The 15,268-nt window shown below is 41.4% G+C and overlaps 1 protein-coding gene across 2 annotated transcripts; it reads right to left on the bottom strand.

Annotated features, from left to right (window-relative positions):
* Positions 1–365: 365 nt before the first annotated feature.
* LOC119174965 (malonyl-CoA decarboxylase, mitochondrial) lies at positions 366–14,563 on the bottom strand. Of its 2 annotated transcripts, none has more exons than XM_037426114.2 (11): positions 14,279–14,563; positions 13,852–13,980; positions 12,711–12,854; positions 9,926–10,063; positions 7,903–8,058; positions 5,840–6,004; positions 4,780–4,891; positions 3,913–4,065; positions 2,611–2,835; positions 1,478–1,583; positions 366–562 (listed from the first exon to the last, which is right to left on the bottom strand). In XM_037426114.2, the coding sequence occupies exons 1-11, from the start codon at positions 14,279–14,281 to the stop codon at positions 451–453; spliced, it is 1,443 nt and encodes a 480-aa protein (XP_037282011.2). In that variant the 5' UTR covers positions 14,282–14,563; the 3' UTR covers positions 366–450. The 2 variants fall into 2 exon arrangements, with proteins under 2 accessions (XP_037282011.2, XP_075751011.1); XM_075894896.1 differs by having other exon boundaries at positions 14,415–14,552.
* Positions 14,564–15,268: the final 705 nt, after the last annotated feature.

Below are 15,268 nucleotides of genomic sequence, written 5' to 3'. Positions count from 1 at the left end.
TGTTTGATGGTGAAGATAGCAAGCTGTTCGGATTCATGATCCAGGAAAGCCAGCTAGCAAACTACAAGACTAAACTGAATGTTCGTGCTGTCCTTCCCATCCTTGCATTGCTTGTATGTTTACTTTCCTGTACAAACAAATAAATATGGATGAGTAAAAATAAACTCAGTAAGGTATAGCAGTGGCCACTTTATCACTAATTCGTCATCTCTACTTTAAACATTTGTCACTATATATATATATATATATATATATATATATATATCCATTCTCACAATGTACCGATATATGCCACAATGAACCACCCCACTGCTCTTAACACCAAAACAATGTCATCACCATATAATGATAAAAGAAAGGTCAGGTGAGAGCTGGAATAACGCAGGCATGTAATCCAGGCTGTCGTTTCCAGCACAAGAGGCACGCACATTAGTTAAAATACAAACAACTTTACAACAAGGACTGAAGAGGCTTCAGCAGCTCCGCAAACATATCTGACGTTGTGATGGTTCCATTCTCCACGTAAGTATGCCTGTAGGCTTCCATGTCCTCCAAGTAGTACCTACAGGCAAATCATGGGATGCTCAGTCAAATGCAACAATAGTGCTATCTATTGACCAATCAATCAATTAATAAATCAATAAATCAAAGAAACCTTTCTGTAAAAAGCACGATCGTAAAAAAACTGCATCATAAAATAGGTACAGCTGTAGTGGAAACAGATTAGCACAAGCCACCGATGAATGAGGCAGCCATAATGCAGATACCTGCAGGCAAGCCCAATTTTTTATAATTGTATGCTACGAAATAAAGTTACAGCAATATATTATCCAGCAAGTGTTTAGCAGATGCTGTAATGCAGCATATTGGAAAATTCTTTCACTAAGAAATTACCAGCAACAAAACTAAATTCCTGCAACAGTGTTACTGTGTGACAGGCTCGCAGCTCATTTCATCACTGAAACGAGCCATGAGTGCCTAAATGTTGAAGAGTTTATTGGACCCTGCAGAGCCAACAATAGTACATACAATAATAATCATTGGGGTTTATCATCCCAAAACCGCAATAGGAAGGTCAGGGCCACTGCAGAGAAGGGCTCCAAAATTTTTGACCTCCTGGGATCTCTTTTAACGTGCACCTAAACGTAAGTACACGGGCCTCAAGCACTTGCGCGTCCATCGAAAATGCGATCCCTGCAGCCGGGATTCGATCCCCCGACCTGCTGGCCAGCAGTCGAGCACCATAGTGGTGGAGTCCGACACCAGCGCTACCCAGACATTTGGAAAGTGGAATTGCCCCAGCAGCACTAATGTGTAGACGGTATACAAATATCTGCAAGGTTCTTTTAAAAATATGAAGCGCCCAACATTACAAAAGCATTCACATGGCTGCTTATACCTACAGAGGTGACGCCAGACTACAACGCTGTTTTCATTAGAACAATCCCTCATACGTTTGGCACTATATGTCACTTACCTGTAATTCACCATAATGGAACAAGACGATGAAAGCCCACGGGGAGAAACGTCACCCAGCCAGTTTAGCCGCCAGATCACAGCACCATTTTTCAGGTGAAAGTTAGCTGAAAATGAAACCAAGAACATGATGACTGCTACCGCCTAATGATGTGCAGCTTATAGCTGTGTACCTAAACAGCGAAACGGATTTCAGGAGACGTGTCCCGTTATACCAAAAACATGCCAGCTGAACAAGCAAACGTTATTATACTAACAGCACCTAATCTTATTTCTTGTCTATGTGGCTGGTAGTTAAATGTACTTATCTGAACTACGTGACTATAGGAAGCTTCGGCTGCGAGAAAAAAATAGGCACAGGCGTAGAAAATGGTTGCAGTATATTTTGTCACTTTCTTAAAGCAAACTGAAGTGAAACTGTGAATTTGCTTAGATGTTAATTCACCATCATAGATTTGTTTATAGAGAAAATGAAGAATGCAGTCATATTTTAAAATTTTCTGCCGTAATCTCCGAGCATGACGTACCAAATTTCTAAGTGTAAACTTTTTATTTAGGGGACAATGACTCAAGGAAATTTCCTGAGACTTGATATGTTGAGTCTTTGGCCTCCTTAGAGGACAATGTACTTTATCTTTACTCATCAGAAATAGCGTACGACCTAGTAAGCACAATAAAAATCTATGATGTCAGGATGTTTGGTGCGGGAATTGCAATGTGCTGTTGCCCCCCACATTTCTTTTTAGCACGTTTTCTCACTTACCAAGAATCATCTTGCAACAAGCGTGGCAATTTTGGAATTTTAAACGAGTAATTTACTAACGTGACAAAATAATTTTTCTCTTTTATATCCTTTTAATCTACAAATATCAGCTCACCAATACACATGAAATGAAAAAACAAATACGGACGATAAAAAATGCATAAGTTTGTGGGTAGCGGGAAACTTGAAGAGATTAAAAATAAGTCTGCACTGGGTCCAATGTTTTCACAAGTGGACTTGTGTTTTTAAGCTAAGTTATGAAGAGTACGATGGTCGCTTATGAAACAGAGTAAGCTTCGCATTCGTTGCTTTCTCAATGCACACTGACATTCACAGAGCTTCGTGTGCCCAAGTGTGCAACTGCAACCCACCCACGCTGTTGAGGGCGTAACCACGCCTTTTCTCGTGGTAGAGATAGAATGCACAGAGGTGCATCAGAGGCTCCTCAAGCTGGGCAGCCAGTTCGGGAATGTGGAACCAGCCATTGTTGCGCAGAAGCAGCAAAAAGGCATCCAGCGGATGCCTGTCCTCACTGTAAGGCTGCACGATGGCCTCTAGCTTCTGACGATTGAACAGCTTGCTCGCCTTGGCGTTACCTGCAGCCACGACACAGACGTCGGTCATTCTCGCTTGCGCAAGAGATGCAGCTTTTCTAATTGCACAGTTCTTCTTGAATGAAACAACAGAGAAGACACAGAAAAAAAAATGGCACGTGCAATAGGTTAATTCAGCCAGCTGCAGACACATGTGCATAAATAAATAAATAAAAAGTAAAGAACGGACAGGGAAGGCCAAACACACAAGTAAAATGAGCTATCACATGGAGCCGTAATGCCATGTACAGCTTGTAAAGTGATCATAAGAGGGCTGGCTGTAATTTACCAATGTAAGAGACAGGCTGTGACAGATGATCCCACACTGGGAGACTGACATTGACGAGTACAAAGCATGAGATACAAGTGTGCTTGCCTATCACTCACATTATAATGTGGCTAGTAATTGAACTCCTTACCTGATTTCATCAGCTGACAGTCAAGGCTTGAAGAGAAAATTAATTACGTTTTACAATTCAAAGCAGCACAGGAGCTAAACTGAAGCAATAGAGAAGGGCTCTTGATTAACTGTGACCACCCCAATTTCTTCCATGACAACCTAAAACTAAGCAGACAAGCATTTTTGTATTATTAGATGGATTTTCCTGAAAATCCAGCAAGAAGGTGACAGCTGGAACTAGAGATGGCATGTGATGCATAATCATGGCAGTGATACTGCCGCCTAGGAGCAACGTCTAATTTTCCAAGAGTCATTAATAAAAATGGCAGCTGTAGAATGACTCACATATTGACTTTGTCTTCATATACTTTTTTATTTACGCTTTACGCTCATATATGTTTTTATTTACGGCTGCAGTAACGAGGACCAGAAATCAAACCAGCAACCTTGTGCTTCACAGCAGATTTCTATGGTCACTGAGCGATCCCAGTTGATTAAGGGACTTAGATAAGGGAGAAGTATGATGAGAGTCACGATACTGAATCACGAATGAAAAGACTTGGCACTAGTGTGCATAAACAATACTTCGAGGAGAATTCCCACAGCAAAACATTTGAACACCAGCTGGTCTATGCTGTTAAGTACACAAGAGAAGGATGGAGAGAACTTGTAAGAAGTACCTCTGAGGATCTTGACAATTTCTGACATAATCCATTCCTTGAAGCCAGGAATTGGCGAAAGTGAGGAGAATTCATTCACATTGGGAAACTCGGCTTTGACCTTCTTCACTACACCTTGGATGAGATACTTTCCAAGCTCGATGCCTTGTAGACCTGGGCACAGCAAGAAAGCATTCAAGTGCATTCAGCTGGAGGTGTATCTGCTGAATTGAGTGATAGAACAAATTTTCTGACTGAAGTTTACTGTGAGAGACATAGATCAATTGAGAAAATAATAACAATGGGAATGAACAGCAGTTAAAATAACAATGGAGTACACATAAAAAATTTGTGAACATAGGGTGTCGCTGGAGCAATTGTTTCAACGAGCAGACTTGTCTTCTTTGAAGTGGCAGCCTTGAAGACAAGTCCGCTTGTAAAAACAGTGGCTTCAGCCAAATGCAGTGTTCAGTGGCATAGCCAGAGGGTGGCACACCAAGCCCATGCCCCCCCTGACCCGAAATATTTTTTTGCCATGGCATACAAAGCAAGCAAAAAAAAAAAAATTGACCATCTCAAAAAAATTTTTACCCCCCAACATTCTGCTAATGCCCCTGACCATGCTCACAAATACATATCTCTTCGAACTTCCATCTTCCCATTGGCGGATAAACCTTTTAATGAATACTACAGCATTGCAAGATATCAAAACGGTGCCTGCATCTCGCAAGTAAATATCAGTGTCTGCTGACCCCTCTTCTTATTGCAGTAAAGAATAACTAAGAAGCATAATACTTTACTTGAGCACTTATCAATATTAGTTCTAGCATCTTTACAGCATGACAACTTTGGTCAGAGCTTAAATTAAGGTAGTATTTAAGCATTTACCTTTCTGAGTTGAAGAAATTGAGTAGAAGATAGCACACTTGATGGTTTTTTCATCCTCCCAATCTTCAGGGGGCTCAGGCTCTGTGGAACTTTGCCTGTGGCCAACGATCCTCTGTATTTAAAGACAGTGTGGTTAGTGTGAGTAAAATAAGGTGATTATTTAGGTTAATTCATGAAATCAGTTAAGAATGCTTGCAAACAAACCGAAAACCCCAGAAATGTGAACAAAGGGAAGTGGGCGAAAAGATAGCTTGCCGTGAGCAACCACGGCAAGCTATCTTTTCACTCACTTTTCTTTCTTCACATTTACATTGCAATTGGTTTGATAACTTCCCCTAGACATTCCTTGGCATTACTGTCAGTCAGACTTCATTAATTTTGTGTCAAAACACGGAAAAACAAGCCGTAAAGTATACACTTCTTTCCCATATATACGTCTATTGTAAAGTGTCCAAAAATAATTGTCAAGCATTTCGGCTGAGAAAACGCGCAAGTGCTGAATAAACGTTGCAATAATCAAAATATGTTAGTTTAAGACATCTTCATAAATAAAACAATGACTTTGTCACGCATTCAGTGCCATATTATTCATACATGAATTGTGGATTTTTCTGTCAGCCTCAGAGCAAGAAGCTGGTTCTGAAAAGAAAAACGTCAGTTCCTCGGCACGCACAGGAAAAATCAATTGGCTTTTTAACAAAATAGTGCCTCGCAGTCTACTAAATATGCGATATTTCATCGCTGTGATAAATGAGATTTAAAAACACTGATTAGAACAACTGAGCGGATCACTGTTGTGACAAACACCAGCTAATTTGCTGCGGCTGCGGCCCCGAGGAGGCGTCCGCCACTCGTTTCCCCGTCCCTCCCGTCCCCGCCCCGTCGCGCTGCAGCGGCCACAATTGACCCTACGGCTGACACGCGCTCTCCCATAGAAAGCCGCTCCACGCGGCAAGCCGTACCGTGCGCTCTTTCATCCAGGAGCCGTGTTAGGCCTACCTACAGTACATTTTCTTCCACATGGGTTCATTAATGCTATGGTGCTAAAAGAGAAATGTACCTGAATAGAGGACGAAATGGAGCTGGTGAGGGCAGTGTGCAGCACTACAATGGGCTCGCCAGGCATGCAGCTGTGTGTGAAGACATAGCAGCGGCGGTAGGGGCCCACACGTCGCTTCAGGTCAGTCCAGTTTCGTATTGGATGAACAGCCTCATACTCAGAGATCTGCAATTCCGAGTCGAGGGCAGAAGAACAAATTTATAAACTAAGAATAAAAAAATTTGAAAAACGTATTGAGCGGCAGTATTGATGAATCACATGTCTGCAATATTACTAAGAAAAGATACTTCTATTGAGAGAAGAGGCTTAATAAGCTATGTTGCATGCAAAAATAAAAAATGACTGTCCATGCGGCTGTGACTTTCCTGTAACAAATGATGATGTAATGCAAAATTGCTGCCCTTACTTATCGGCAAAGAAAAGTTCACTTATTGGTAAAGAATGACTACATCGCATTCCAAAAAAGTCCACCTAGGAACTAACTCACAGAATTTTGTAAACACTGACTGCCCCAAAGCGTCTCATGTATACCAAAAAATTGAAATAATAGATTTTATCATATTTTATCATGCAATCACGCAGGAATACAATTAGTAAATGAGTTTAAGGTATTCCTGTTTGACATCCTTTCAGCTCTTGGTCTTGATATTGCTGCACAAAAATTTTAAGAATTTTCATAGTTAACAAAAACCAGCCTACAAACATTGCCATTAAATCAATAACCTTTCACTTTTTGACTGCATCAGCACTCTCCTTTCCAGTCTTTGCCAGTTTACATCTTTTGGACTTTCGTGATTCATCTGAGGCAAGTGTACCTTCTTGCTTAACCCGTGACTTGATGCTTTGGCCTTTTCTGGATGAAAAACACCTTTTGAACAAAGTTCTTAAAAAAAAAAGTATCTTTAAACCGATGGCTGCATCCTCTGCAGCCTAATCAATAACATTATGGACCCCATTTCTTTCATTATTTCTGAAGTTCTTGACAGTAACGTTAGGACTCTTAAATAAAAATAAACCACATGATTACAGCTGCTCTGTATCTTCACCGACGGTCTGTATCACTATTTATTTACTCATTTAATGCTTACTCAGCAGAACATCTATAAGAATACTAGTAGCTCTGAGCACTTTTGAGCACTAACTTGCCCTGGTCTAATCATGTGCACTTCAATTATAACAAAGCCTTGAAAAATTTGTCTTCGCATTCTGTCATTTGGTGTAGTTGTCTATTGTTACGAAAATAGACTGCAGAGGAAACAACAATGCTAACATACCAAACCATCTTGAGATAAAACATTTTATTCTGGAGTCCATGCCTTATCGCTGACGTAAGCTGGTAAGATCCACCTACGAGAAAAGGTCTTTGCTTCACTCAATGATGCTACAACTGGAACACTTCATCTCCCCCTGACTGGTCTTCTTAAACGGGCCCCTTATCAAATATGATTTCATTCAATTCAATTCAATTATATATTTTAGTCCACCAGAAATGGACGAAAACTAAACATATCTGCCTTTCATTCTCTAAATGATTTACTGAAGTATGCCCTCCTAATGCGAAAGGGAACTTATTTTGTCTTTGTCTGCAAATAAGCATGGCATAACATGGCTTACAGAAGCTTCCCTGATTACAAGCACACACAAGGATAATTATCAGTGCTCCCTTTCATATTAGCAGAGCTAAGTAGACGTGTGAATTCATTTTGAACAATTTTTAAATTTCACGTGCAGAGACTTTTTTTGTGTCCCTCAGAATGATCTCCATTATTTGTACTGAGGTGCAGATTGCTGACCATTGTGACAGCTTGGGCACACTGGTTGTTCATACAGAGTCGAAAAGGTGCCAACTGGACACAGAAAAGCACCTTTATTCATGTCTTGTACGTGTCTGTTCTTATGTGTGTACAGTCTGTGTTTCTTCACTTGTTCTCATGGATTTTTCAGTTTTACATTGACTTAATAGCACACCGCTTCTTTGTATAGTATGCCCCAACTTCTGCATTAGCCCTGCTGAAAAGCTGAAGCATGTAAAAATGAATTACACATGAACAATTTATGTTTACCTTTTGAAGCATTTCACAGGACGACTGCCACGTGATGCGCTCCAGTTTGATGAAGCCCACCGTGAACCAGAGTGCCAAGAGGTCCTTGAGAATGGTATTCATGTGCCGAACATCATAGAAGCAAGGGTTTTCTGGTTGTATTGAAAGAATCAAATCCTGAAGAGAAAGATAAAAAGGCACACTGCTATTGTCTCAGCAGCTGTGCACTTCAAGCTTGCACTGAAGGCACCATGCTCAAGATAGAACAGAGCTGATGAGCACGTAGATAGTCCTGGCTGTTGCTGTATTGCTAAGATTTGCAAGTTTTCCTCCTCCCCTTTTCCTATTTCTTTCTTTTTCAGTTTTGCAGCACCCAAGAGACACTTACTCTCTGAAATAGACGCAACAGCTGATGCAAGAACTAGCGATGCTGCAGTTTCAACTTGCATCAGGCCTGACGTGCTCGAGAATCACACACGAAGCACGGAGAAAGCGAGCCTGGAAAAACGCACAATGCATCGCAAGTGGCTACTCTTCACGCGTCTCAGCTCACTGCGGCATGTGCGATGCCTCCGCGCTCATGCATAAGCCGCGTGTGCAGGCTCGCGAGCAGAGTAGTTGCGAAACTGTGCTGGTTTTAAAAACATTGCCCCCCCCCCCAACTTCCTTAATGAATGCCAGCAGCGAGATCAGGCGCAATATCGTTTGCATTTTATTACTAAAGAGTTTCGCTGATTGCTTGTATTCGTACACAGCACATTTAGTTCTCCTAGCATTCTTTCTCTGTTCATGTCTTCTTTTTTTCTTTAGCTCACTCTCTATATCTTTCTTGTTTTTCTCTCTCTTTCTCACTTGCTTCCCATTATCTTTTTTTCTCTCTCCTTTTTTCCCCACCTTCCTTTCTATTTCTCTCTTGCTCATTCTTTCTGTGCTATGCTTTACTCTCTGCCTTCCTCCTAACTCTCACTTCCCTTTCCCACCTCTCATATAAAAGACAAGAACGGCTCCCAGGGGGGTGTCTTTCATACAGAGGCTCAGCTGTACCTCCCTTTCTACCTCTGTACTCATTCTATCACCCACCCAGTTATTGCATCCCCCACCAAAGAAATCAGCGCATGTGTTCTGTAAGTGAAGCAAAAGATGAAGAACAAGACGAAGGTGATATGTGCCACTTTATCATGATGATACAGTATATTCCTGTTAAAAGAAACCTGAAGGAACCAGGAAAATGTGGTTACCAAGTTTTGTTTACTGAGAAATAAACAGCAGTGCAGAATTCAAGTACAAAACCAATAATATTAAAGGCAGCTGTTTCCCTTAAGCAGCAATTTCGTTTAAGGGAGCTTTGCTTATTGAGACTTTACTGTAGTTTTCTGACCACTGTTGAGAGTAAGTTTTGCAATGCAGGTTTGTTTTCCTGATGCGTCAAGTGTCCTTTCACTTTTAAACCATGAAGAAATGGCACTCAGAGGAATTATCTTTAACCATTTAATATTCAGGCCAGTCCATGTATACGGCCATGAAATGTATGTGCTTTACTTTCGTAATGTCACTAACACATTTCCTTTTAATTTCAAGTGTTCAAGCATGACTTACTGTACTATGTAAGCCTATTGAGGCAACAGTGTGTTCTTGATATTATGCTGCTCTTGCTCTATAGAAGTGTGTTTGCAACTCTACACCCTTGAATTATTCAAGAACAGTGCCATGGGTTACGCAGGCAATTGTGAGAATTTTTCGTATTCGTTGCAAGAGGTGGCTTCATGAAACTCACTTCGGTTCTCATGATTCGAAAATGCCTTCACTTGTCCTGGTTATCACCGCTAAGCTCGTTTTATGATGCTACAACAAGTTTTGCCTCAAGTGTTTTCCTCTGTTCAATTAGCTGCTTCGCCTTGTTCACACATGACGAAACAGTAGATTCATTAACAAGTTTACTATATAACATGCACTAACTTGTCCAAAGAAAACTTTCATCAAATGTTATCAAATTTCAACTAGATTTTCATCCTGAAAAAGCTCATTAGGTGAGTGAAATACTTACGAGCAAGTCACCCCTCATGTCAACGAGAAACTTGACACCACCTTCACTCCTTCCCAGTATGTGAAAGAACGACACATACTTCGGCATAAGTAGGGCGCCCAGGCGCTCTTCATTTCTGAACCGGAATGCTGGCTCATTCTAAAGAAAAGAGAGTGAAACAAGAGATATTATATTTTAAAACATGACTATGCTCATGTGAGCCACTGACCTATGCCTGAAAGGCACAGTCAGGATATTATTTTACAGGTGGAATCAGTCTGACCCCATACATACGAGCATATGTGTATGATACACATACAGACAAGTAAAAAAGAAAATTGGATGAGTTGGTAGATGTTGGCCACTATAAACTACATCACAGGAAAGGTAGAGGCACACACACACACGGTCAGCACGCTTACAACTTCTCATTTGGAGTAAAAAAGAATAAAAGAAAAACCCAGTGCACAAGCGGATTAGTACAGCTTGAACTAAATCACACAAGGCTAGGCCATAGCAGGCCATTGGCCACAGGAGAACTGGTGGGGACCTAGCTGGTCTTGGCTTGACTAAGCTTCAACCATCTTACCTCTATTTCTAACGCAATACTAAACTACACTATGCATGATTTTACTAGCTTTCATCTTCTTTTTTTGTCTCTGCTTACTTCCATTTTTTCTCTCTTTCTTTTGATATCTTTTGTCTATCTCTCTGTTTATTTGATTATCTCTCTTCCTCCCCTTTTATTCTCTCCTTTCTTTCTATGTTATGGTTTTCCTCTCCTTCCCACGCTCGCTTCCATTTCCCACCCCTTTGCCGTTACCATACAAGGGTAGGTTATGCTCGGCCAGCATGCCTGGATCAAAATTATGCGTGATCGTGATTAAAATGACTGTGTAAAACTGACATAATACGTTCCTTCTTTGATTTCAGTTAAGATTCATCATGAGATTGAGATTTTTTGTTGGCATTCTTAATTGAACAAGTAGGGAACATTGTTTGCCTGGTTTGTCCAGACAAACAGCAAAGCCAGCCACTATCTCTAGAGCACATCACTTCACCATGTGAAAAAATGTGTATTTTTCTGGGCATAAAGGATAAGCAGACGTGCTAATGATTTAGTGAATCACTGAAAGCAATATGCATATGCAATCTTATTGAAAATCTGAGTGCAAGCAAGCAACAGCAAACTTTCAAGTGTTAAAGCAGAACATGGGTCACCAGCTGGCTAAAGATTCTCAGCATAAGTGCAACTTAAAGGGGCCCTGCAGTGCATTTGCAAGTAATCATCATATGGCTTCATTAAAAGAGTTTATTGACTCACAAATTGACTACTGCAGAAATTTTTAGAATCAGTCAAGTACGAGCAGAGTTACAGGGACTTGTCACACTGCAAGCACATTCTCTCTTCTTTTGTCCAAATGAGCCTACTGGAAGCTATGCAGGGAGGAATGGTACAGGGGAAGAAAAATACCTTCTGTGTGCATCATGACCTTGAACACTTTTTTTTTCTCCCTACGAATGCACAGTTTACTTCCAGTGAGATTGCACACAAGTGTGCGGCCCGTCGCAGCCTCCCGAGGTGGCCGAGTCAACTATGCAGCTCACAATGATCAAATCAGTACGGGGTCGACGACTTCAGGTTTATGATGCTATTATTTGGGTTTATGGTATCACTTGTTGAGAGAAGAGCAAGTGATTTCTCACTAACTTCAAGAATTAATAGCAATTTTCAAGCTGGGTTCTGCACTATAATGTTTGGCTCACATATTCTCGGGAGCCTCTACTACCGATCGGCAGCATTTTCTGACCATGCTCAACGAGTGTTGCTGGGCCCCTTTCAGAACGTGAAATTTAAAGTCACCTGTTTGTACCATGAAGTCACAAAAAAGTCCATACAGATTTCCCAAAAACAAAGCTTTTTAGTAGCCAAAAAATTTATCCTGGTCCAGGGATCGAACCTGGAACCAATGCCTTTCATTCTTGTTCATCAATCTTGCTATCTCTGGGTCAGGACAAATTTTTCAGCAACTTAAAAATCAACTATCTCCATTAGCCCATATAATCTTCTACCACCAATTTTTAACTGTAGCTTGCTACACCTGTGTATTCTGCAGAGGGTTTCAATAAAATGGCAGTTGTGTTAGTCAGCCCTGTCTTCATGTTTTTTCCCCTTTGTCCATCTGTTTAAATATTGCTGCAACCACTCAACATGCAAGATCACTAATTGTACTTGCGGACAACTTTTCTTGGCAATGAAGGAAAGGCTGTGGGGGTGGACTTACTGCACAAGTACTGCTTGTGCAGTAGGCTTAATTTTCTCTGCTAGCTCGATTTCCTCTGCTAATAATGAACTTGTGATAGCAAAACATTGGTTGATTTGATTGATATGTGGAGTCTAGCGTCACAAAACCACCATATCATTATGAGAGATGCCGTTGTGGAGGACTCCGGAAAATTTGACCACCTGGGGTTCTCTAACGTGCCCTCAAATCTGAGCACACGGGCCTACAACATTTTTCCCTCCATCGAAAATGTAGCCGCCACAGCCGGGATTCGATCCTGTGCCCTGCGGGTAAGCAGCCGAGTACCTTAACCACTAGACCATCGCAGCGGGGCAAAGAAGCTTTCTTTCAGAGTATTTCACATGGATTTCCTTGCGGCTTCGTGCTACAAACAAGCGGCTGTCAATTTCTGCTTTTCGACCATTTTGTCACCTTGTGGGATTTTGCAGAACTAATTTGCAATAAGTGAAACTAGTAAAATAAAAGTTAAACTCAAATAGTCACAGGGAAATGGGCATTACCTGTGTGTCCTCGAGGTAACTCCTGGCAGATGCTTCAAATTGCGCTCGGTCGATGTAAAATTCTCGTGCAAGAAACTGCAAAAATTCAGCTTTCTGCACTTTCGTACCCTGCCGGTAAGCGCTGCAAAATGACTTGAGCTTGTTCTGCAAAAGAAGAGAAGAAAGCGTAAGCTAAGTTTAAGTTTGGCTATAGTATTTCAGAAGTATGCAACTGCGAGTTCTTAGAGAAAAATTAGCCAGGAACCTGCACTAACTAAAACCAAATAAACTGCCACAATCTGGCCAACATATTTTGCTTCTGATGTAATCAGCTGAAGCACTATCATAACTGTTGGGATGTTTCAAGTGTTGGATCTCATGCGAAATGACAATCAAGTATTTTACAAATTTTCTGCAGTGCCTGCACTGATTGATTACCTTGTAGAAGTGTATTAAGCCACTGGCTTTTTTCCATGAAAAAGTACAGCTGATTGTAGGATAAATCACTGTTCAAGTACACTGTAGTTATAAGGCCACACTAGACAAAATACAAAGCATTGTTCCACAATTTAGATCTTTTTTAAGAGAAGTCAATAGAACCCCAGAATAATATGGTGTTGTTAAGACATTTAACTTCACGTTGCAACTTGTGACTGAAGCAGTAAAGCAGAAAACATTCCTTCCAAGCTCAAATATTGCTGACAGCTGGTGTTTAGGGAAGCAGTAGACCAAGTGTTGAAAGAAAAAAAAGAGAAGAGGAGGATATCGGTTGACAACAAAGTCAAGTGCTCAGAGATAAAGCAGGTAGGAAAGACATTAATTTTTATATTGCTTTCAAAAGAACATTTTTCGGAGCTGGGTAACAGTTTTACGAAATTCAACGCTTTTTGTCACTCACGTCCCTAGACTGAACTTTCCTTGAATTGCGGTAAAATGCCGTCACAGAACTTTTAAACAGTTGCGGGCACTTGATCACGCGATATAACCGCTTGGAGGCTACTGCCGTGAATCAACCTGGCCAAATTCTTACGGTTGCCATGACAATTGATAAGGCTTTGCTGTCCTACGTCCGTACCCACACCACGTACGGAAATGTCCCCTCAGCGCTAAACGAGGTTTTTGTAATGCTGTCAATCAGTACAGAGGTAAAAACAGATGTTACCTCTCCTTGCGTCGTCTCCTGTTGTTCGATGATAGCGCCGGCCAGCGCTTTCAGTTCCGGCAGCGAGGCTGTCGCCAGCTTCATTCTTGTCAAGTTGGTGAACACACTCCGCCTTAAAAGCGAGGAAAACTGCAAGGCCAACGGAAGCGCGCTTGTAAACAACCACGTCTCTCCTTCCTTCATCACTCACAACTAGTAAAGCCTGAACAGCCATCGTAGAAATGACGCGCAACCGGGAACAAGTCGGGGAGAAGAGACTGCGTTTTCTGGCCTTGAACCCGCTATTTTGACACTTGAGTTTCTGACTACGCTGAAAACAGAAACTAAAAAGTGCGCGCTTACAATCGCTCAGAAAGTAATAAAACCAGCATATAAGCAAGCATGAAGTCATATGATCGATTAGAACAGTGAAGAAAAGGTTGTAAACCATTATATCACAGCTCTTTGGTCGCAGGCTGGTCACAGGTGATCGCTGCCAGCAGTAGCATTACGACGACAACCAGCTACGTCAGTCGCACACTGTTCAAAACGGAGAGCGCTTGCAACGACTGTACTGTACACACCAGCATTGCACTTCATATAGTGACGTGAAGCTTCATAATTGGCACAGAAAACTTATGCCAACTACCAAAAATTTTTCAAGATAACAGCACAACAAAAATGACACATCCAGCGGTCAACAAACATCAAAGCACGACGCATCGCATTTTTCCTTTACTCTATGGCTTAGATCGACTATTTCCTGACTGCCAATGGATTGCATTGATTTTTAGGCTGCGTTGACTACGAAAGCGAAGCTTGACAAATTCTGCCTACGTGCTATGTCTTGGCATGTGCACTAAAATTCATAATCGTCTTCTAACGTTTTTTCTAGTTTTATTTTAACAGGTTTACAACAGACAAGGTGGCGTGCTGCAGGTTAATCGAAGGTTGTAAGGCTAGGTGCGACGGCAAGTACTCTTTTTTTTTTTTTTTCGTCCATTTGGAAGGTCACGGGATCGAATACTGGCTGCAGCGGATGCATTTCTGTGGAGACGAAAATTTACATGTCGAAGAACACCAGATAGGCAAAATTTACGGAGCCTTCCACTACGGTGTCCCTGTAAATCATATCGTGAGTTTGGGACGTAAAACCCCAACAACAAACTGCAAAATCCCGCATCCCTTAGTAGGCTTCACTGTTGGTTGGCTTTGCTAAGTAGTGTTTTACAATTAAAGGAATTCCAGCCTGATACAGCCTGAAAAATTAACTCGACTTATCGGCCGCGACTTTTGTGGAGCGAAAAGAGTGAATTGCAGTAGAGACATTCGATTCCGATGTGAATCGGACACGCGACACAGCGATTTGATTCTCTCGGAACTTCGCGCACTTCCTGCTGCTGCTGTGCTGCTGATGCTATAATTCTGCTGCTATGCT

This window comes from Rhipicephalus microplus, chromosome 5 (assembly GCF_043290135.1).
Source record: "Rhipicephalus microplus isolate Deutch F79 chromosome 5, USDA_Rmic, whole genome shotgun sequence".
In the NCBI taxonomy this organism is placed as follows: Eukaryota; Metazoa; Arthropoda; class Arachnida; order Ixodida; family Ixodidae; genus Rhipicephalus; species Rhipicephalus microplus.
The sequence above is the reverse complement of the archived record's forward strand: the minus strand, read 5'-3'. Positions and strand labels throughout refer to the sequence as shown.

Excerpts from the sequence above, each read along its gene's own strand:
- LOC119174965 (XM_075894896.1), bottom strand. Across the intron at positions 10,064-12,710 it reads GTTACCTCGAGGACACACAG|AATGAGCCAGCATTCCGGTT; the intron begins GTAATGCCCATT and ends TCTTTTCTTTAG. Across the intron at positions 2,836-3,912 it reads AATTGTCAAGATCCTCAGAG|GTAACGCCAAGGCGAGCAAG; the intron begins GTACTTCTTACA and ends TCGTGGCTGCAG.